The 25,022-nt window shown below is 43.5% G+C and overlaps 1 protein-coding gene across 1 annotated transcript in view; it reads right to left on the bottom strand.

Annotated features, from left to right (window-relative positions):
• The window catches only part of EXOG (exo/endonuclease G), a 35,580-nt gene that overhangs the window by 3,865 nt on the left and 6,693 nt on the right, over positions 1 to 25,022 (bottom strand). The window contains exon 5 of the mRNA XM_048837526.2: positions 21,086 to 21,200. Coding sequence (XP_048693483.2) covers positions 21,086 to 21,200 — 115 coding nt within the window. The remainder of the gene's footprint in view (positions 1 to 21,085; positions 21,201 to 25,022) is intronic.

Here is a 25,022-nt window from a genome sequence, read left to right as displayed (position 1 = left end):
TGAATGTTCCCATTGCCAGGAAAATGAACTATTCAAATGAATTACGTTCAGGTGGGCATTTTACTAGGATCCTTTTATTTGCTACGATGTTTATCTGGCATGTGGACAGAACACACAGTCAGTCAACAAAGTACAGCGAGGCTTATGTCTAGAAGATTTGAGTTCTGTTTAACCCTTTTTATATAATTATATTTTAAAAACACAATTAGAAATGGCAAACAAGAAAATGAGGTAGACTATTTACCATGAACTATGAGGCTGTCTGGCTGCGTGCACAAAATCCAGAAGTGAAACACTGTATTCTTGGTTTATAACATATGCAAAGACAAAGACCCTGGCAGCACATTTTCATTTCTTTACATCTTTGTGGCATGGCCGCTTTCTTTGGAGTCCTATTTTATCTATCTGTGTCACTGCTGTGATTGATTCAATTAATTACAAGCATTTTTAAGTCAAGGTAATGGTTGAAATGTACTTTGGCTCTACAGATATTCAGTATAATTCAGTTACAGGATAATCATCATCTCAATATATTTTAGTGGGATAGTATTGAGCACTTTTGCACAAGTTAATGCATTTTTAAAACCCAACCTTGCCAATGGCTACTGAAGTATTAAAAGTTCAGATCAGTCTGTTCCAATATTTAACTCATTTAGGTTTCTGCTAGCACTGTGGTGGATTCCTTTAGTGTTTGAAATAGTTCTTCACATCCTGTTGCAATAATTAAAACCCTTAAAGCCCAAGCAGTTAGAAAGAAACCACCCTGCCCTTAGGAGAAAGGAAATGGAAATCATAACTACAGTTTTCAATTTTGGTGCAGTTACTTGGCAACAACTTCCCTATTGTTCTTTCCGTATCTCTACATATGGATCATGATCTCAATTTTCTTTAGTTTACATTATCAACATTATCATAACAGCAAGCATTCCTCCCCTCTTTAGAGGGTTTCCTAATAACAACTTATCAGCAGGTGAAGACATACTGCAGTCTACAAATAATCTTCCCTTTGCCCCCAACCCTTTCCCAAATAAAACCCTCCCTATGCATATAAGTCATGAAGACAGTGCCAGGAAAAGCAATCCCCAAAATACCTTACGCTAAATTCCCTTTCAATGAGGATAGGTGTCTTGATCCTAGAGAGTCGGAGCTCTTAAGCTTCAAATCACTTTGCATTTAGCATTTAGAGTCTGTGAAGCCAGGCTGACAGCTCCCAGGCATAGAGAGCTTAATCAAAAGTGATTGATGTGCTGGTAATTTTAAAATCTATACTAAAAATTACCACTGCCCCCAAACCTAGTGCTTTATCTGATGTATTCAAATTGAATTGTAAAATGAACAGTGTTGCTCATTCGAGGTGAAATTCAATCCTTTGCAGGAAGTGACCAGCATGAGGCCTATGCACTGTTTTGTGGGTTCCAGGGAAACTGAAGTGGTACACAGGCTTTGCGCTAGCCCTGTGCATAGGTGTGAATTTGACCCACAGCAAGTAAAACACTGTTCCAATGAATTTTGTCCTGTGACAGGTTTCAGCATAGTCCAAAACAGTCCTCTTACGCTACCCAGAACAGGTGTAAAGATTCTATCCCAGCCCTTTCCAGCGGTTTGTAAACACCCTTTTTTAGGGAGAGTTGGGGGGAGGGGATGCATGTTCTTGCAAATATGTTTCTTTATAAGAAAAGTCTTCTGGAGTATAAAGCCTATACTGACCGTACAGTCTTGTATTGCAGGTACTATTGGCAGTAAAAGTGACCCAACAGTGAATGTTACAACGACAGAGTGTGACTGTTAGAGTGAGCCATAATGGCAATGTTAATACACTGGGGTTTAATTCAATATGCACACAATACATGACGTTGCATGATGGCCGATACTAGTGGTATTTGCTTGTAAAATGCTGTGCATATATACTGCACTGTATAATAAAAACGATTGGTTGATAAACGTAACAAGAATCTTACCTACCTCCATCATTACCCCATTCTGCTCAAGTACCTCCACTGTCATACACACCTATTGCTTGCCTTTATATGAAAGAGGCTGTAAAAGAATACTATGTACGGTTCTATAGGTTGCCCAATACACATATGCACAGCTGAATAGTCAGCAAGTGGGGTCAAGTATGGTTCTGCAGAGAGAGCACAGTTTGAACAGGAATAATAGAAGAGCACATGATCAGTTCATTTTCTAGCACCACCTTGTGGAGCTTCTTTGTAACTGCAGCAACAGTCAGAATCACAGGGCATGTCTACACTATAAAGTTAAGTTGCCTTCAAGCCTCCACATTAAGTCAATCATGTGTGTCCACACCACGCTCACTAGCAGTGCTTGCACTGATGCACAGAGCAGTGCACTGTGGGTAGCAATCCCATGGTGCAAATAGCCACATGGGGTCTTGGGAAGGGCTTGCAAAGCCTCATGGAACCAGAGCATTGTCACAGAGGCGGGAGGGGAATGACAACGTGGCTTCGGCCTCCCACGATGCACTTTCCTCCCTCCCCTGACACCAATGGCAAACAACCCATGTTTTTTTCGCACCTTTTTTCAAAGGTTTTAGCAGCGCATACGCAATAGCTCAAGAAGCATGGACCTGCTCAGTTGTGTGCTCTTGCTGTGGGCATTACAAACACCTCGCACCTTATCCTCAGTATTTCCAGAGCCGAGACAGGAGCAGCAGCGCGGAACATTGCACTGTCATGCATGCAGCCATGCCGCAAGCCACAGAACGAAACAATTCCCGGTTGCTGCTGGCAGTCGCACATCAACTGAACACGGTGAAACGCCGTTTCTGGTCCCAGGAAACAAGCAGTGACTGGTGGGACCACATCGTTATGGGATGATGACCAGTGGCTGCAGAACTTTTGAATGCGGAAGGCCACCTTCCAGGAACTTTGTGCAGAGCTTTCCCCAGCCCTGAAGTGCAGCAACACTAAAATGAGAGCTACTCTGACAGTGAAGAAGCGAGTGGCGATCGCTCTATGGAAGATTGCAACGCCAGACTGTTCCCCGTCAGTGGTGAATCAATTCGAGTTGGTAAATCCACCGTGGGAGCTGTTGTAATCCAAGTGTGCAGGGCCATAAATCAACTTCTGCTAAGAAGGATAGTGACTCTGGGCAACGTGCAGGACATAGCTGATGGTTTTGTTGTGATGGGGTTCCCTAACTGTAGTGGGGCAACAGATGGCACATATATCCCTATCTTGGCACCAGACCACCTTGCCAAAGAGTACATAAACCGCAAGGGATACTTTTCAATGATGTTGCAAGTGCTGGTGGTTCACAGGGGGTGTTTCACCAACATCAGTGTGGGATGGTCAGGAAAGGTGCATGAGTGCATCTTTAAGAAAACAGGTCTGTTCAAAAAGCTGCAAGCAGAGACTTTCTTTCCAGACCACAAAATAACCAACGATGACATTGAAATGCCAATCGTGATCTGGGAGAACAAGCCTGCCACTTGCTCCCATGGCTCATGAAGTTGTACACTGGTCATCTGGACAGCAATAAGGAGTGGTTCAACAATAGTCTGAGCAACTGCAGAATGGTGCTGGAATGTGCCTTTGAATGCTTAAAGGATTGCTGGTGCAATTTGCTTACCAGGTTAGACCTCAGTGAAAGCAATATCCCCACTGTTATTGTTACATGCTGTGTGCTCCATAATATCTATGACACAAAGGGAAAAAAATTTCGCCAGGGTCGGGTGTGTAGGCAGATAGGTTGGCAGCTAATTTTGAGCAGCCAGATACCAGGACAATAAGAAGAGCGCAGCAAGGGGCTCTGCATCTCCATGAGGCTTTCAGTAAAGAGCCACAGTAATGTGTGCCACTTATCTGCATTGTGCCTTCCAAAACCATCCCCTCCGTTACACGGGTTTCCCTGTAACCCCCCTTTCCAACCCAATGACTGGAATCAATAAAGAGTATTTCTTCAGCATTTCAGCCATGGCGAGTATAGCCCTGCGACATGGGCGACAGGCCTTGTGCTGCAACTTGTGGCATACCTACATTGGCATACCTACATTGGGAGCACAGCTGGACAATGCCTCTTCCCCCTAGCAACAGGGATCATAGAATCATAGAATATCAGGGTTGGAAGGGACCTCAGGAGGTCATCTAGTCCAACCCCCTGCTCAAAGCAGGACCAATCCCCAATTAAATCATCCCAGCCAGGGCTTTGTCAAGCCTGACCTTAAAAACTTCTAAGGAAGGAGATTCTACCACCTCCCTAGGTAACGCATTCCAGTGTTTCACCACCCTCCTAGTGAAAAAGTTTTTCCTAATATCCAACCTAAACCTCCCCCACTGCAACTTGAGACCATTACTCCTTGTCCTGTCCTCTTCCACCACTGAGAATAGTCTAGAACCATCCTCTCTGGAACCACCTCTCAGGTAGTTGAAAGCAGCAATCAAATCCCCCCTCATTCTTCTCTTCTGCAGACTAAACAATCCCAGTTCCCTCAGCCTCTCCTCATAAGTCATGTGTTCCAGTCCCCTAATCATTTTTGTTGCCCTTCGCTGGACTCTTTCCAATTTATCCACATCCTTCTTGTAGTGTGGGGCCCAAAACTGGACACAGTACTCCAGATGAGGCCTCACCAATGTCGAATAGAGGGGGACGATCTCGGCCCTCGATCTGCTCGCTATGCCCTTACTTATACATCCCAAAATGACATTGGCCTTCTTGGCAACAAGGGCACACTGCTGGCACATATCCAGCTTCTCGTCCACTGTCACCCCTAGGTCCTTTTCCGCAGAACTGCTGCCTAGCCATTCGGTCCCTAGTCTGTAGCTGTGCATTGGGTTCTTCCGTCCTAAGTGCAGGACCCTGCACTTATCCTTATTGAACCTCATCAGATTTCTTTTGGCCCAATCCTCCAATTTGTCTAGGTCCCTCTGTATCCTATCCCTGCCCTCCAGCGTATCTACCACTCCTCCCAGTTTAGTATCATCCGCAAATTTGCTGAGAGTGCAATCCACACCATCCTCCAGATCATTTATGAAGATATTGAACAAAACCGGCCCCAGGACCGACCCCTGGGGCACTCCACTTGACTCCGGCTGCCAACTAGACATGGAGCCATTGATCACTACCCTTTGAGCCCGACAATCTAGCCAACTTTCTACCCACCTTATAGTGCATTCATCCAGCCCATACTTCTTTAACTTGCTGACAAGAATACTGTGGGAGACCTTGTCAAAAGCTTTGCTAAAGTCAAGAAACAATACATCCACTGCTTTCCCTTCATCCACAGAACCAGTTATCTCATCATAGATGGCGATTAGATTAGTCAGGCATGACCTTCCCTTGGTGAATCCATGCTGACTGTTCCTGATCACTTTCCTCTCATGTAAGTGCTTCAGGATTGATTCTTTGAGGACCTGCTCCACGATTTTTCCGGGGACTGAGGTGAGGCTGACTGGCCTGTAGTTCCCAGGATCCTCCTTCTTCCCTTTTTTAAAGATTGGCACTACATTAGCCTTTTTCCAGTCATCCAGGACTTTCCCCGTTCGCCATGAGTTTTCAAAGATAATGGCCAATGGCTCTGCAATCACAGCTGCCAATTCCTTCAGCACTCTCGGATGCCACTCGTCTGGCCCCATGGACTTGTGCACGTCCAGCTTTTCTAAATAGTCCCTAACCACCTCTTTCTCCACAGAGGGCTGGCCATCTATTCCCCATGTTGTGATGCCCAGCGCAGCAGTCTGGGAGCTGACCTTGTTAGTAAAGACAGAGGCAAAAAAAAGCATTGAGTACATTAGCTTTTTCCACATCCTCTGTCACTAGGTTGCCTCCCTCATTCAGTAAGGGGCCCACGATTTCCTTGGCTTTCTTCTTGTTGCCAACATACGTGAAGAAACCCTTCTTGTTACTCTTAACATCTCTCGCTAGGTGCAGCTCCAGGTGCGATTTGGCCCTCCTGATTTCATTCCTACATGCCCGAGCAATATTTTTATACTCTTCCCTGGTCATATGTCCAACCTTCCACTTCTTGTAAGCTTCTTTTTTATGTTTAAGATCCGCTAGGATTTCACCGTTAAGCCAAGCTGGTCGCCTGCCATATTTACTATTTTTTCGACACATCGGGATGGTTTGTCCCTGTAACCTCAACAGGAATTCCTTGAAATACAGCCAGCTCTCCTGGACTCCTTTCCCCTTCATGTTAGTCCCCCAGGGGATCCTACCCATCCGTTCCCTGAGGGAGTCGAAGTCTGCTTTCCTGAAGTCCAGGGTCCGTATCCTGCTGCTTACCTTTCTTCCCTGTGTCAGGATCCTGAACTCAACCAACTCATGGTCACTGCCTCCCAGATTCCCATCCACTTTTGCTTCCCCTACTAATTCTTCCCAGTTTGTGAGCAGCAGGTCAAGAAAAGCTCCCCCCCTAGTTGGCTCCTCTAGCACTTGCACCAGGAAATTGTCCCCTACGCTATCCAAAAACTTCCTGGATTGTCTATGCACCGCTGTATTGCTCTCCCAGCAGATATCAGGAAAATTAAAGTCACCCATGAGAACCAGGGCGTGCGATCTAGTAGCTTCTGCGAGCTGCCGGAAGAAAGCCTCATCCACCTCATCCCCCTGGTCCGGTGGTCTATAGTAGACTCCCACCACTACATCACTCTTGTTGCTCACACTTCTAAACTTAATCCAGAGACACTCAGGTTTTTCTGCAGTATCGTACCGGAGCTCTGAGCAGTGATACTGCTCCCTTACATACAGTGCTACTCCCCCACCTTTTCTGCCCTGCCTGTCCTTCCTGAACAGTTTATAACCATCCATGACAGTACTCCAGTCATGTGAGTTATCCCACCAAGTCTCTGTTATTCCAATCACGTCATAATTCCTTGACATCACCAGGACCTCCAGTTCTCCCTGCTTGTTTCCAAGGCTTTGTGCATTCGTATATAAGCACTTGAGATAACCTGCTGATCACCCCTCATTCTCAGTATGAGGCAGGAGCCCTCCCCTCACAGACATTCCTGCCTGTGCTTCCTCCCAGTATCCTGCTTTCCCACTTACCTCAGGGTTTTGGTCTCCTTCCCCCGGTGAACCTAGTTTAAAGCCCTCCTCACTAGGTTAGCCAGCCTGCTCGCAAAGATGCTCTTCCCTCTCTTCGTAAGGTGGAGCCCGTCTCTGCCCAGCATTCCTCCTTCATGGAACACCATCCCATGGTCAAAGAATCCAAAGCCTTCTCTCAGACACCGCCTGCGTAGCCATTCGTTGACTTCCACGATTCGACAGTCCCTACCCAGGCCTTTTCCTTCCACGGGGAGGATGGACAAGAACACCACTTGCGCCTCAAACTCCTTTATCCTTCTTCCCAGAGCCACGTAGTCCGCAGTGATCCGCTCAAGGTCATTCTTGGCAGTATCATTGGTGCCCACGTGGAGAAGCAGGAAGGGGTAGCGATCCGAGGGCTTGATGAGTCTCGGCAGTCTCTCCGTCACATCGCGAATCTTAGCCCCCCGCAAGCAGCAGACTTCTCGGTTTTCCTGGTCAGGGCGGCAGATAGATGACTCAGTCCCCCGGAGTAGAGAGTCCCCAACCACCACCACCCGCCTCCTTCTCTTGGGAGTGGTGGTCGTGGAACCCCCCATCTCAGGACAGTGCATCTCATGCCTTCCAACCAGCGGAGTCTCCTTCTGCTTTCTCCCCCCAGACATATCATCTGGTCCACTCTCCGCAATGGTACCTGTGGAGAGAACATGAAAGCTGTTAGTTACCTGTGTCCGTTTTGCTGGAACCCGGACATTCCCCCTTCTTCTTCTGGAGGTCACATGTTGCCAAGCTTCTTCACCAGCCTCTTGGCTCCGCTGTGCAACCTGCTCTAAATCTTTAGAGCTTTGTGCCCATAGAAGCATATCCTGACTTTTGTCCAGAAAATCCTCCGTTTCTCGTATGCAACGCAGGGTCATTATCTGTTGCTCCAGACCTTCAATCTTCTCTTCCAATATGGAGACCAGCTTGCACTTTGTACAGACAAAGTCGCTTCTGTCCTGTGGAAGAAAGACAAACATGGCACATCCAGTGCAGGTCACAACAGCTGAACCCCGCCCTTCCATATCACCTTCCTACTATGAGCTTCCTCAGAGAAGTTGGCAAGATGTAAGCCTCACTGGGCTCACTCCAGGTGAACTCCCAGGCAAATTCCTGGTAGCCATTAAGACCACCATTAAGACTCCCAAATTGCTGTCTTTTTCCCAAGCAGCTGGGGGGGTATCCCCCCTTTTCCCTTAACACTGTTCGTATTACACACCGATCCATGTTAACCAAAGCAATGGCACATTAGGGAAAGCGTGGAAGAGGGACCCAGAATTCACTGGAGGGGGGGGAGGAATCAAATACTCTACTGTTTGCAGTATGACTACTTGTAATGAGAACTTCCCCCATTTCCTCTAGTTGACCCTATGTGATATCAGTCTCCTACGGGTAAGAGAGGAGGCAAGGGAGCAGATGCTGCAAGCCTCTGGGTACAGACCTGGTCCTTATGCTGCTATGCTGTGTACCGCAATGATGCCAGCAATGACATCACTGGAGTGGCGGGGGAAAGTGTCCTACCGTGGTGGAAGAAATAAGGCAGCCCTTCGCAGAAACCTTCTGCAAAGTTTCCTGGAGATCTCCATGGAAGATTCCGGGGCCATCCCTGCGCATGTACACAGGCTTTTCTGGGAAGCACCCTCTGTGTAGCTGGAGTCACCACCAGGAAGCAGATACCCACTGCACCTCAGTTTTTGTTCAGATTACATAAAATATAATAGCGTGTAACCCCTACACTTGGATTGGAAATGTATACTCACCAGAGGTGCCTTCCCAGCATCATGCTCAGCCACCACTCTCTCCTGTGACTGGCTGGGCCCAAGGTTAAAAACTGCTCCTGGCTGTCGGGGAGAATGGATCCTCCGCTCGCCTGTCTCCCATTCTCCTCCTCTTCTTCCAGAATGTCCTCCTCATTGTTGCCTGAGGTGGCCCAATACTCAGGCTCCTGGGAGCTGTCCATGCTGCATTTGGGAGTAGTGGTGGGGTTGCTGCTTAGAATAGCATGCAGCTCATTGTAAAAGTGGCATGTCTGCAGGGCATAACCAGAACTGTTCACCTCTCGTCTTCTGGTATGCTTCCCGAAGTTCTTTTATTTTCATGCTGCACTGCTGCGTGTCCTTGGTGTAGCCCTTCTCCCCCATGCCCTGTGCAATCTTTGCATGGATGTCAGCATTTCTTTTGCTGGATCAGAGCTGTGCCTGCACAGACTCTTCTCCCCACACAGCAGTAAGATCAACCACCTCCTGTGTACTCCAGGCTGGAGCACATTTGGGGCATTGAGTTTCCATGATCAGCTATGCTGGAGGGCTCTCCACGCTCATCAGACAGGAAATGGGAATTTAAAAGTTCCCGGGGCTTTACCGGGGAGGGGCTGTTTCCTGTGTACCTGGCCGCTGTGCAGCGGAGTTGAAAACGATCTCCAGAGTGGTCACAGTGGAGCATTGTGGGACACCTCCTGGAGGCCAATTACACAGTGTTGTGTCTATACTACCTCTTTATTGATCCATCAAGATTGAATCAAGCGCTACACCTCTCATGGAGGTAGAGTACAGAAGTCGACATTACGGGCGACTTAGGGATCTGGTAGTGTAGACTCATACATTATTAAGTCAACTTAAGGTGTCTTCCATCAACCTAAGTTTGCAGTGTAGACCAGGCCATAGTGATCTACAGTATTTTAACTTGTTACATTCCTCTAATTACATCCCTAACTGAGTCAGACATTATATTCCCCTATTGTAACTCAACAGAAAACAGTTTAAGATTATCCATGTGAACATGTCTTCTTTGATTTATGCTAGTCTATCCACAGGCAGAGGATGATTTTTTAACAATCACCATTTGCAACAGCAATTTGTCCTGGCTGGAAAACAGCAGTGGCTCTTTTACGGTATTTGTGACTAATAATAATTCAGAACTAATACAATTCAGGAAACACAGCAGTGTTTTCAGTTTCTGCTTCTGTCCCACATGCTTCCATACCTTATGGGGTCCTGTTAAGATTAAAGAACTGAACAGCACATGAGATTGCCCCAGCCTTGAACGCTTCCAGATCTCAGCTTCTATAAAATGTGATCCAAGAAGCTTGTGAATCACAATTTTTTTTAATCAACTCTCTGACCAAAAATGATTTGGTATATATCCGACTAAAATTCTCTTTTTTTAACTTTAACAATATTCACATCTCCCTCATTATTGGAAATAGTAATCTCAAATTTCCCATCACATTTCTCTTTGTTGCTCCTATTAGTTTTGCTACCAACACCGATTAATAAAAATGTTCACTGACCCATGACACTCTTTGGCGTTTCCTATCACATTCACTTTTGCCCGGGATTTTCAATATTCTTGCTATTTCACCAGCAAAAGATTAGTTGTATGATTGAGACTGCACTGTCCCACACTGATACATTATTAGACCTGTTTTCGCCACAAAGGTTTGTTGTTTTCACAAGACTTTGAAATTTCTAAAAGCCACAGTTATTGGAGTACCATACTTGAATTCCACAAATGAGTGTGCAAAACTTACATTTGTATGATAGCTAAGGCTGGACAGTTGTCATGACTGTCATGAATATCCTAGTTTTTAAAATGCCAGTGATTCTTGACATTTGGGCATTTTCACATACAAACAGGTGAATGTGCAGATGAACAGTTTTACAGACTTGATGAAGAGAGCACAGGAGACCAGTAAATATCAGGGGATCAGTAGCCATACTTCTTCACAAAAAGGGGCAGAACGGGACTCAGTCTGCCTACATAGATAGGAAGGATGGTCTTGTGGTCAAGGCACTGGATTGAGACTTAGTAGACCTGGGTGCTGTTCTTGAGTTCTGCTTTCGGTGTGATCTTGGCCAAGTCACTTAACCATTTGGTGCCTCCGTTTCCCATTTGTAATAATCCAGGTGTCTTTTGAGGCTAAATTCATTCATATTTCTTAGATGTTCAGACACTAGGCTGATGAGGGCCATAGAAAACCTATAAATAAGTTAAATGTATCTATCTTTGGTACCTGATACAGATAGGGTTAACAAAAAGAAATCTGCACTTTTATGAGGAGGATAAAGGGAGTAGAATAGGTGTAGCAGTGAAGTACCCAAGAGGTTATTAAGAAAAATATTTAAGAGGCCTGATTCTGCTAACTGCTACAAAGCACATCCATGACTTTATCACAGTTTTTGCTGCGATTTCCATGATTTGTCACATGGTTACAATGACACCTTGGTACTTTCACCCTCACTTACTATGACAAATCTGCAGCCTGAGACAAACGAGTAGGATCCTGCCTTAAAATTTTACCAGGTCAGAGTAAGAACAGGAGGCAAGGGATTCTCTCCAAAGATATAAGCTGCCCCTGTCTTTCTTAAGAATGCTCAAAGAGGTTTATCCATTTTGCTCTTACCTCAGTGCAGAAGGTCTGTATTACTTCTTTTATTTATTTCAGGAGAACTGGGATGCAGCTGAACCTTTAATGTCCACTACTCTACAGAACACAGGTATTTCAACATACAGGTACACCAGAAAGAACTTACAGCATTTCAATTCTGAGTTTAAATTTCTCTCAGCCATTACAGATTGCTTCACGGCTGCAAGGTCTAGGGAGGATGGTGATTTATGAGCCTCTCCACAAGCCCAAAAAGACATGAGCTGAAAAGCAACAAGAATATGCAGCTCCACTGGCTTGGGCTATGTTTACACTACAAAGATAAGTCGATCTAGTTGATTTACAGCCACTGCATAAATTACTGCAGCGGCTGATGTCCACATTACTCTCCGTCAGTGGTGCGTGTCCTCACCAGGAGCGCTTCCACTGACTGAAGAGGGGCAGTGTGGGTGACAGAGTCAGGGCTCTCAGCTCCACGCATCTCCCTACCAGGAGCTCAACTGTTCCTCTGGGCTTCTTGCCTCCCTGCTGCCAGCCGGAAAGTGGGGGGAAGCCACCCGGTGCTCCTCACCCCTGCACTCCCAGCCAGAAGTGGAGTGGCAGCCACATGTAGCTTCTTATCTCTGCACTCCCTGCTGGGAGCAGGGAAGACACCCGGGGCTTCTTGTGTCCAGCAGGGAGATCCGCACCCAGAGTCCAGTCAGCTGCTGTGCTCCCAGCGGGGAGTGGGGAACTAGGACACTAGGGGGCAGCAGGGCTCCCAGTGGCAAGCCTGGGTGGCAGCCTGGCTTGGAGCAGAGACCAGGCAGCAGTGCGGCTCTGGAGCCAACTTTCTTGTCAATTTCACGGGTCCACTGGAGCCGTAAAACTGACAAGAAGGACAGCCAATGGCTGATATAAAGAATGCAGTGTCTACACACACACTGCTTCGCCTTAACTACACTGACTTAAGCCCTACGCCTCTCACTGAGGTGCTTTTATATCAGCATAGCAGGGGAGTTATATCAGCAGGAGGAGCATTTCAACGTGTACACCTCCACTATTTTGTTGACAAAAGTGAGTAATATAGTCTTGTCTTTTCACATTGCTGACAAGTCTTTCCCATGTTCCACTATCATTTGGGTGCGTACACCTGACTCTGCCTTTCCTCGAACACAGCTCAAAAGACCTTATTTGGCCACCCCCCTGTAAAGGGAAGCCTCTCTTCTCAGCAGCACAGTATGTTGGCAATTAGCACAACAGAGCCCTCTTAGCCCAAATCCTTTTATGTTTGCAGCTCATTTTAAAGCCTATACCTGCTTTCCCACAACATCTGATTTCCCCTTGTTCTCACATCGCCCATCACACGTAGTCATCTTCTCTCTCTGCTTTGTTTAAGTAAGTGATGGGTCAGGTTTTAACTATTTTTCTTTGAAGTCCTATAGGCTTTTCTCCAAGGCCACAAGAGCTTACCAATGCTCATGCTAAAACTGCTCCAAATTTTAGAATGGATTTAAACAGGACAGGTTTCAGAGTAACAGCTGTGTTAGTCTGTATTCTCAAAAAGAAAAGGAGGACTTGTGGCACCTTAGAGTCTAACCAATTTATTTGAGCATAAGCTTTCGTGAGCTACAGCTCACTTCCTCGGATGCATACTGTGGAAAATACAAAAGATGTTTTTATACATACAAACCATGAAAAAATGGGTGTTTACCACTACAAAAGGTTTTCTCTCCCCCTACCCCACTCTCCTGCTGGTAATAGCTTATCTAAAGTGATCACTCTCCTTACAATGTGTATGATAATCAAGGTGGGCCATTTCCAGCACAAATCTAGGGTTTAACAAGAACGTCTGAGGAACGGGGGGGGGGGGGGGGGGGGAGGGGAAATAGGTTACCTTGCATAATGACTTAGCCACTCCCAGTCTCTATTCAAGCCTAAGTTAATTGTATCCAATTTGCAAATGAATTCCAATTCAACAGGCTCTCGCTGGAGTCTGGTTTTGAAGTTTTTCTGTTGTAATATTGCAACTTTCATGTCTGTAATCGCGTGACCAGAGAGATTGAAGTGTTCTCCGACTGGTTTATGAATGTAATAATTCATGACATCTGATTTGTGTCCATTTATTCTTTTACGTAGAGACTGTCCATTTTGACCAATGTACATGGCAGAGGGGCATTGATGGCACATGATAGCATATATCACATTGGTAGATGTGCAGGTGAACAAGCCTCTGATAGTGTGGCTGATGTGATTAGGCCCTGTGATGGTGTCCCCTGAATAGATATGTGGGCACAGTTGGCAACGGGCTTTGTTGCAAGGATAGGTTCCTGGGTTAGTGGTTCTGTTGTGTAGTATGTGGTTGCTGGTGAGTATTCGCTTCAGGTTGGGGGGCTGTCTGTAGGCAAGGACTGGCCTGTCTCCCAAGATTTGTGAGAGTGTTGGGTCATCCTTCAGGATAGGTTGTAGATCCTTAATAATGCGTTGGGGGGGGGGGGGAGAAAACCTGGATTTGTGCTGGAAATGGCCCACCTTGATTATCATACACATTGTAAGGAGAGTGATCACTTTAGATAAGCTATTACCAGCAGGACACTGGGGTATGGGGAGAGAAAACCTTTTGTAGTAGTAAACACCCATTTTTTCATGGTTTGTGTGTATATAAACATCTTCTGTATTTTCCACAGCATGCATCCGATGAAGTGAGCTGTAGCTCACGAAAGCTTATGCTCAAATAATTTGGTTAGTCTCTAAGGTGCCACAAGTCCTCCTTTTCTTTTTTTAAACAGGACAGAGAGGGGCAGGGACAGGAGTTAAACTAAAAAGACAAAGAAAATATATATCTTGCATTTCCCAAATAACAACAGCTTACGAATTTCTCAACATATAATGGAAAAATCATTCTTGTACTGTGTAAGCAAGGTTACCCAACTCCTGCATAGGTGCATAAGGACCTGCCCAATGTGAGGACTGGGCATAACAGCACAAATCAGGAAACCAAAGGGCCGGTCCTGGGTAGCAGTAATGTCAGTGCTAGCCCTGCCTCTCCCCAGCAGCATCCAGCAGACACTGCACCCGCTGCATTTCTGAGGGCCTGTTTTAGGAACAATGCCTCTCAGGACTCCCACAGGCACAAAGCACCTTCACACTAGCCCCAATACAGGCTGCGCTTTAAAGATACAACAGAACCCTCTGCTAGCTTTTTAAAAGGATACGTACTTGTAGTTTTCAACACAAGCTTTACTGTATTTTTATTCTACATCCAACCCAATTAAAAGGGCTACAGCTGCCCAGTGAATTCAAGAAGAGAAAGCAAGTCTCCTCCAATAAGGTAGTAATAAGCAAGCACGAAAAGCAATCATGACGTCTGAAAAGTTGCACTGTGCCATCTAGTGATGAGAAAATGCAAAACCACCGTAAACAAAATTAGTGAAAGGCAGTGGGCTTTCATTACAGGGAGCTCCAGCTCTGAGTTGGCAATTACCCGAGATTTCTGCAGGACATGGTCAATAAAAATCAAATTCCATCAGGACTTAGCTGCCAATACGCATTAACCAGTCCTGTACACTTTCCCTGCATCAGGCAATATTGTCAAATACATTAAAACAATAACTACAGAAATTTCATCTGCACTTCAGAAAAGGAGTACTTGTGGCACCTTAGAGACTAATACATTTATCTGAGCACAAGCTTTTGTGAGCTACAGCTCACTTCATCGGATGCATGCAGTGGAAATGCATCCAATGAAGTGAGCTGTAGCTCACGAAAGCCTATGCTCAAATAAATTTGTTCGTCTCTAAGGTGCCACAAGTACTCCTTTTCTTTTTGTGAAACAGACTAACACAGCTGCTACTCTGAAACCTGTCATCTGCACTACAGTAACCCTTCCCTGGGTATGTGTGTTTTGAAGCTCTCTCTATATAACAACTGTGGGGTAGCAGGAAATCCGTAATCCAGTATCTCTTGGAAACAGAGTCAACTCTCCTGCTACTTAAGTCTACACTGCCATCAAGGTCCAGGAATAGCAAAATTAAGTGGTCAGTTAAATCTCCAAATCATCTGCAATGCCGTCCCCTGAATCTTCAGACACATCCTCCCTCTTGCTCTAGAGTCAGCCTATGGCCTCCTCTGGTCCAGTGCCTCAGAGAAGACACTTGATTTGCTTTACTGATAACTTCAAAGACTATGCTGACCAGGTCCATTAGATGTCTTGCTTTAGATAACATCATTCCTATTGATATTACCCCAGAATTAACTCAGTAGAGCTTTATCATAATTTGATCCAGGATTCCTTATAGAAACAGACTTTCTGGAATCCTCCTTGCTGTTAGTGCATTTTCTCCTGGCCTTGAGTGCCCTGAACATCGCTTATGCTCTCCATTCCAGTCCCATTGTCCTTTTGCACTCGTGTTGCTATTGGCCCTATTAGAGCATTAATTCTGTTCTTATAGCCCGAGTTTCCCTAGTTGATAGGGCTCTGTCACATGGCATTATGAGGGAGTGAGGAGTTTGAATGCGGTCCTGTTCCAAGGGCTCTTTTTATTTTGCTTATAACGTATTCAGCATTTGTTTTTCCTGAGTAATACAGAAAAGATATCACATGCAGAAGAACTATGCTAAAAAAATGTTAAGGTTGAGGGAGAGAGAAACCCACCTCGGAATAGCCAATAGCTTGGTTCAGACTAGGTACCTGGGTCTCCCACATCCCAGATGAGTGGCCGAACCCCGGGACTATAGAGCTGGTCTCTTTCTCAATCTCTCCAATGGGAGTGGTTCCACTTGGTATAATTAAATAAGCATTGGTACGGGGGGTGGGGGGGAGCTACAGCTCAGTTTTGACAAATAATTTTCCAATAAAAAAAGTTTTGTTGAAAATTTCTGAATCAGCTCGACATAAATCAGCCTCCTTGTACATACAGAGTATAATACAGTCTTTAATAAATGATCACATATTATTTTTTCCAGAGAAATTGTGCCTCATTCGGTGTTAGGCAATCTAAATATAGCAGTCACTGCAACTTCCCCTATAGTAACTTTAATATGTTTAAAAAAAAAACCAACCACAGCTAGCCTTCCAGATGCCTGCATTGCTAAATGAAAGCAACCACATAAGCCTATTGTGTAACCTCTGTCTTCCTTTTTACCTCCGCAGTGTTTAAATTATTTTCATTTATTCATCTTGTCCAAATTTAGCGGCTGAGGGAGCTATGCACATTTAAGCTGAGATCCTGGCCCTTAGATTCTGAGATCCTGGCCCTTTCTACACCTTTTGGGGTAGAAACTGTGTCTGCTACTTGTCTCTATAGTACTCAGCATATCTGGAGTGCTAATAATGGCACCAAAGTTTGCTTCCTTCTGTGTTGCAGGTTCTTTTCCCTTGTAATATCTAGATTAAAGAGATTAATAAAAACCTTTGAGAGGGTCTTCAGTCATCTTTACATCACCATCACACACTTGAAAAGGTGCTGTTAGGGTTTTAACCACCCACCCCTCAGTTACTGGTGTGCACCCCATCTCATATTGTTGATTTCTGTCTTGTGTTAGGAAAAAGTATTAATTCCATTAAATCAACATCTTTAAACATTAAAAGATAAATACTTCCAGTAATTATTAAATACTTTGTTAAAAAAAGTGTCAAGCAAAATGTCTTCTCTGAAATAAACAAGATCTCAATTGTGCTTTCTTTTTACAACAATTTCTGAAAAAGTTTGTTATGATTTAGTATCATTTCATTGTGAGCGAAGGGTGGAGAGAGGAGTGTGATGCAATAAAATTACGGTATAAGTCTCATTTAAAACCAACAATCTGCCAACAGAGGAAAATCACTAAACTGACGTTCGCTGGAGAATAGTAATATATAAAAGAAGACAATGTCATTTTGATTTGCTCTGGACAAAGATGAAAAACCTGCATCTGCCTCTCCAGTGACACAGAACAGATTCTTCCTGTTGGCATTCTATTTTACATTTTTTATACATCTATATATATTCTGCAAATGTATCTCTCAATACCAAGCACAATCATCAATCTATCCTTCGCAATAAAAGCCTCCACTGGAGGCAGATGAGCTGACAGAATTTATCTTGGGATACAGCAAGTTCAGCCAACAGATAGAACAACATCGGCATATAAGGAATTTGAGGTTAATTCCCTTTCTGGAATTAAACAACAAATGGTACAGCAGTCCAAGCAGGAACTGGGAACAATGCCATGGCTGCTGCTCTGACTTTTCTCTATAGCAGTGGTTTCCAAACTTGGTTTGAGGCTTGTTCAGGGTAAGCCCCTGGCAGGCCACAAGATACTTTGTTTACATGGAGCGTCAGCAGGTACGGCTGCTCGCAGCTCCCAGTGGCCGCGGATCACCGTTACTGGCCAGTGGGAGCTGCGGGAAGCGATGGCCCAGCCCGCGCTGCTTCCTGCAGCTCCCATTGGCCGGGAACGGCGAACCATGGTCACTGGGAGCTGCGAGCGGCCGTACCTGCGGACGCTCAGGTAAACAAAGTGTCTCGCGGCCTGCCAGGGGCTTACCCTGAACAAGCCACGAATTAAGTTTTGGAACCACTGCTCTAAAGTGATCTAAAAATAATGTTTTGGGGATATCCATGATGAGAAAATCACCAGCCTTGCCATCAGTGGGTCTATATTTCACCATTTGAATAGCCAAGAACAAGAAAACACAGACTGAAGAGTGGACCAGTAAATAGATTAATGCATACATGCACATTTTAGTACTTACACATCTTTTGTTTCACAAAAGAAAACAGTGGAGGAGCATAAAGATATGAGTAGCCCAGCTGTAGAATTTACATTGTTAGATCCTTGGTATGTAATTTCAGTGCTTGAATCTACACTACAGTTTCTCTCTTTAAACAACAACTTCAAATGAGTGATACTTTCCCATGTCATCCACATCAAACAAACAATGAGATTAGAGGCTGGTTGTGGATTACTGAACCTTCCATTTCTAGGTCACTGGTCTGAACACAACACAGGTCACTACCAAAAGATGGCTAAAAGGGTACCCGCCAGTTCTTGCTCAGTAGCAAATTCTTTGGGTTCCTGGCTGAAGGGGTGAAATCCTGGCCTATGAAGTCAATGGCAAAACTCCCACTGACTTCACAGGGGCCAGATTTCACTCTAGATATTTATTTTTAATGAACTTTTATGTGTGATTTGGCAAATTATGCCCCCTGTTTTAGGAGAGAGAATTAGTTTTTACTGGTGAATAAAAAATTCCTACACTCCAAAGTCTTGCTCCCCAAGGGACAAACTCCTAGTGAGATCAGAAGAGTCTCTACTGCAAACAATATTCAAAATGACAAAAACTGGGCAATTTTAGGTATTTTCAGTGTCTATTTTATTTACAATAAGGGAATGAACCCTTTAAAAGCACCTGAACACAAGTGGCTTTATCCATATGCTACAAAGCACATTTGCAAATAGCAAGTTCTTCCTATTAAGAGTCTATGAGTCCCTTCTCAAATTTCAAAGAGAATCAGGCGCCAACAAGCATCTAGCATTCATGCTACTGCAAATAACCAAACAAATACACAGTTGAGTGGTTGCGAGTTGAAAAGACTGCATGTTCCTTTAAACAACCTTTAGAAGCAGTAGAACTATAGCCACATTAGGTTGAAATTTAGCTTGTTTTCTGTTATTTTCTATCCCCTTTCCTTTTTCGTGAAATTTAATAGTGATTCTTTCTAAAATTCACAAACACATTCAAAACACCAGCTAAAATAAACAATCATGCATATACATAATTAAAGATTTTAAGTTGAAATCATTCAAATAGTAAAACTAATTAAATTACTCCCACCCTCAAACTAAATATATGCTAGTTTGGGAATATAATAAAAAAATTCATGACAAAGTGTTAAGTTGCAAAGGAATCTATCCACTGTACCTCATTCTGGAAAAAGGTAATTTACTACAGAGGGTTTATAAATGTGACCATCACTTTGCCATTTCCTATCCCAGACTCATATAAGATCGAACTTCACTTCATAGCTTGTATTAAGACCAAAACTGATACGACATTCATAAAAGACGTGAGTTGTCTTCAAACCCAGGGATGATGAAGATATCTTGGCACCAGACTAGAACAAAATTATACGGTAATCAAAGCCACAGGGACACACTGTGCTACTGTATTATTCAAGTATAGTATGTTGGTATCAAGTTACTTTTAATAAAGGCAGTAAGATACAAACACTGGTCTTATTTTTACCTGTGGAGTACTAAAATTAACATTTCAAAACTGCTAGCCAGAGTTAGAGTGTTTTTTTAAAATATACTCTTCCTTTTCTATGTACTGGGAGGAGACATTGTTCCTCCAACAACACAATTTAGAAAATGCTGACTAAAATTCAACATAGTGGAAACAACTGCTAGACTCTAAACAATTCTACAGCTTGCTGGAAAATCACTGTCATTTTTAAGATATTCTTAGGGTCCATCCTCTGGATTCCAGTTGATTATTAATTCTTTGTAATCCAAGATAATAATCTTTTTTAAAGGATAAACAATTGAAACTAAAAGATCATGATAATCAAAGTGAAGCAAAGTCTAGTGGGCTATGCACAAGCCTGGACTCCAGAACATTGTAATCCTAGCTTTGCTGCTGACTTGCTGTGTGGCCTTGGTCAAGTCATTTAACCATTCTCAGTTTCTCCATTTGTAAAATGAGGACAACAATTACCTACCTCACAAGCATATTGCGTTGATTAAAGGTTGTAAATCTTTATTTCTGAAGATGAAAATTATGAATTATTAATTTGCATTATGCTAGCACCCAAAGACCTTAGGCGGGATTAAGGCCCCATCATGCTAGGTGCTGCACAGTCAAAGATAGTCCCTGCTTTGAACAGCTCCTACAAGAACTTACACACATACTTACCTTTAAGAATAAGAGCAGTTGGTCAAGCAAAGAGGTGGGGGGGGGCTATCAGTCAACTCAACAGCATTTCTTGGTCTCTTGGCTTGTAATGCAATAACTTCTGAAAACCTTGTCCAAAATTACAACAAACATTTTACACATCAATGGGTGTAATAAAAAATAAAGGGCAACAGGGAGGGAGGATGAAGATTACAGTGATAAGGCTGCATCCAAAGCCTACCGAACTCAGCTGAAGCCTTTCAGTTGACTTCACTGATTTTTAGATCAGGCTTTACGGCTCAGATTTTAAATGCTGGCGAAGGGATTTGGACAACTAATTGCTGTTAAAATGAATGGCAACAGGGCACCCAAAACCCTTCGGTGACTTTGAAAACCCACACTGTGTTAGCATTCTGATGGTTCAGAGATGTGTAATTTTAAAGAATATATAAATATATGATTAAATAGATACATATACCTCAGCAAACCCCACTGGCCCTCTACCTAGCAGTTATCTTGCAGTATAGAAGCACTAAGTACAGTTTTAATACAGCTTTATAAAGAGGCATTTAAATGCCCTCTATTACATGAACAAAATGAAGGATTTTATAACAGAATTTACTGCAGCACGATTTCAGAGTGTAGGCAAGCTACAATAGTGCAAATGTCTATTCCAACATTTTGCAAGTACTACAAAGGAGTTTAACTTTGTTTTAACCAACCTGCAAGACAACTATGTTTATTTGCTTCTGTTTTATGTAAAGATACTGTTAACTGTGACATTCAATTTAGTGTATAACAGCAGCACAGGTACCTACCTGATAGGTAACTCTTTTCTTTCCATCATCCCCTGTCTGAGGCAAGGTCAAAGGTCCAGAAACTATCCAAACATCCTCAAATCTCTCTGTCAGCTCCCGACAATACATTTCCATTCTGCAAAGATATCCCTCACGTCAAGGAATGCCAGTGGGTAAACTTTAATTTTTTAAAAAAAAATATGCCTAGAACATAGAGGGCAAGACAAACTACTCTCAGACACTTTTGGGGTGCATTTTCAAAAATATGGGCCTAAACTGCATGCCAAAAATGGGTAAATGCATGCATAAGTTGAAGTTGTTGTTGTCCCATCTCCTTCATTCACGCTCCATTGGTTAATTTACAATTGGTCATGCATTTTCTGCACACATTTGAGACCTCAGATCAGCAGTTTCATCACATTCCCTCAAAACTCAAATTCCCCAATAATTTCCACTACTGAGTTCTTGATCTTTCTTGAGATCTTGATCTTATTTACTTTCAGTAAATAAGAATTTCGGGGGGAGGGGGGAGGCCGGCTGCATCCAATCTCATTTCAAACGGCTTTTTTATATTATTTTTTGTTTGCTCCTCCATGTTTTAGAGGAATTATGGTCCTTCAACATACTGCCAAATATTTTTGTAAAATATATAATTAGAGAATTTTTTAAGCTGCATTTTTTAGAATCTTAAATGTCAAATTGCAAGTGTTCCAGGCATTCTCTCACATGCACTGATGCCAATGGCAGTCTCCAAGCCCCTTCTTGCTCTTCTGTGTGAAACTGATTAGGAACAATGTAACACTGCCTTTAGGAAAGGTATCATTGGTTACCGCATATTTTTGGGGTTCAGAAAAATACTTAGTGAATTTAGTTGGGAACATGAAAAGTTTGTCCATGTGAACAGCTTGCCAAGTCATGCCTAGTTTTCAGAAAAGGGAACTGATTATAGCCACTCTTTATATGGTTCCTACAGGTCACAGCAGCTGCTTACATCAAAATGATCACTGTGGGGACCCCTACAGGAGAGAAGAGAGGAGGTGTCTCACATTTGGTTTGCAAGTCTCACTTTAGTCAATTTGACATAGTCCAACGTACAAACAGTTATTTCATATAGTTGGGTTGGGAGAGAGAGAGAGAGAGGAAGAAACTGATGGGATAAATTAGAAAAGCAGCATGGTATTGAGAGAGATTTTTTGGTGGGGAGAAGTAAGGAGATACAGAAAATATAGAGGTGGCAGATAAAATGTAAGAAAGAGAGAGAGAGATATAAGGATATTGAGGGGAGAAAATGAAAAAAGAACACAAACACTGAAAGACAACACTAAAAATAATCAATTATAAAAGAGAAGAAAGGAAAAGAGAAGTGAAGCCAGGAAGGGGTATTCATAAATACAAAGGGAAGAGTAACCACCTTTCTGTATACAGTGCTATAAAATCCCTCCTGGCCAGACGCAACATCCTGTTACCTGTAAAGGGTTAAGAAGCTCAGCTAACCTGGTTGGCACCTGACCCAAAGGACCAATAAGGGGACAAGATACTTTCAAATCTTGGGGGAAGGAAGGCTTTTGTTTTGTGCTCTTTGTTTATGTGGCTGTTCTCTCTTGGGACTGAGAGAGGTCAGACAGAAATCCATCTTCTCCAACCCATCCTAATCCAAGTCTCCAATATTGTAACCAGTATAGATAAGCCAGGCAAGGCGGATTAGTTTATCTTTTGTTTTATGTGAACTTTCCCTGTGTTAAGAGGGAGGTTTATTCCTGTTTTCTGTAACTTTAAGGTTTTGCCCAGAGAGGGATCCTCTGTGTTTTGAATCTGAATACCCTATAAAGTATTTTCCATCCTGATTTTACAGAGATGATTTTTACCTTTCTTTCTTTTCTTTTTTTTTAATAAAATCCTTCTTTTAAGAACCTGACTGATTTTTCCATTGTTCCAAGATCCAGGGGTTTGGGTCTTTGATGATTTTGTAACAAATTGGTTCGGATATTATTCTCAAGCCCCCCCAGGAAAGGGGTTGTGTAGGGCTTGGGGGGATATTTTGGGGGAAGACGTTTCCAAGTGGGCTCTTTCAGTGTTCTTTGTTTAAAACGCTTGGTGGTGGCAGCATATTGTTCAAGGACAAGGCAAAGTTTGTACCTTGGGGAAGTTTTTAACCTAAGCTGGTAAGAATAAGCTTAGGGGGGTCTTTCATGAGGGGCCCCACATCTGTACTCTAGAGTTCAGAATGGGGAAGGAACCCTGACAAGGTAGAAGAAAACAAAAGCTAGAGACATAGTACATTTCATCCTTAAAATTGCGTCATATAGAAAGCTTAATGGCAATATGAACTGAATAAACAACACAGTAGTTTTATTCCTTTAAATTGCGGGGGGCATGGCACTGGGGGAGGAGGGGAGTGGTAACATTGATATTTAATTCTACTTAGTAGGCTAAGACCTTGGGGCTGTAGATGCCCGATGCAATTTTCAGGCTCTCCCCATGATCTCCTGATTAGCCAGAGTTCTCAACTGAAAGAAGCTCCTGACCCTAAACCGGCACGTGCCTAGCTTTAGCATCAGTGAAAACTTATGCCCAAATTTCTGAGGCATTAAAACAATAGAATATCTCTTAAAATGCTATAGTGCATTATTTATCCATGAAATCATATAACCTTACTGAATGCCTCATATGCTTTTATATATATTCTTGCAAAAGCAGAAGCAGCGTTTGCAAGAATGATGAATCATTTCCTATGCTAGATTTTTAATTGTAATATTTTACATTATTTTATTATCCTCTCCTTGATTGAGCCTTGTAAAATTCATCACTCCCTTTGATTTCTGAGCCTTAAAAGATATTGAGTCCCACACAAGTACAGAATCAATGTTTGTTTTAGTTATTAAATAGTTTTCACCTCAAAAGAACAAAGGAAAAGAGCCAATATGAACAGTTAATAGACATCATCCAGTTCCATCACCTCAAAGCTGTGATGCTACCAGTCTTCACAAAGGAAGATTTTGGCTGGTTGTTACTTGGATGAGTGTACTCCTGTCAGGCCTTGCAGGTCTCAAACCTGTAGCTGTGGGAGTGGTGGGGGAAAGTCATACTCCAGTCTTCCCCCTGGCAGCTTTCAGACAGCAGCTGGGACCAGGGTTGAAGAAGCCCAACTGGGACATAAGCCACTCCCCTATGCTCTGACTGGGAGAGCTCCAAGTCTCCTGATTGGGCCACAGCCCCTACTTAAGCCAGAGGAGAAAAAAGGAAATTGTCCCTCTTGTAGTAGGAAGAGGGCCTGAAACATAAGCCCTTATATTAGAGATGTGGTATGAGGCCTAAACTAAAGTAGTGGTCAAAGCTTTGCTGCAATAAAGCAAAGTTAAGTTGTGAGTAAAAGGCAGGACCTGTGCACAGAATCTGGCAAGAACAGGCCTAATGTTGCAGAAACACAAATTCCAAAGAAGCGCTAGGCACAGGCCATGCATGCAAACACATTCCAGAAGGGTGGTACCAGAACACCCCGATACCAGCACATTCCCCAAAGATAGCAGGAATATGTTGATCCATCTTAAAGATAAGGTCAGGATAACAACACGATGGATAGAGATGTTTTGATCAAAACAACAGGTACAAGGTGATGGGTGGTAACGGGCTACGTCAGAAGGTGTCAACTAACTACATCAGAGGGGCAATACGTAACTTGTTTGTACTGATGTATAAAACAGAGTCTCAGGGGGAGTGTTTTGGGCCAGCCTAGGGGGCAGTGGAAAGTCCCGCCACTGATTGAGCTGTGTCCATTGTCATGGGCATACATGTGCTAGTGTAACTGTAGACATTGATCCAGGGAGCTAGGACCATTCTTTGTTCGCAATAACCTGGCTGGGTGCCTTCATACCTTAACATATCTTGTGGTCGCTGGGCAGTTCGCTCGAGGTCTGCTGTGCCAAATGTCTGCGCAGATCTGGGACAGCACAGAGGGAGC

This window comes from Caretta caretta, chromosome 2 (genome assembly GCF_965140235.1).
Source record: "Caretta caretta isolate rCarCar2 chromosome 2, rCarCar1.hap1, whole genome shotgun sequence".
NCBI classification, from domain to species: Eukaryota; Metazoa; Chordata; order Testudines; family Cheloniidae; genus Caretta; species Caretta caretta.
This window is presented reverse-complemented; position numbering and strand designations above follow the sequence as displayed.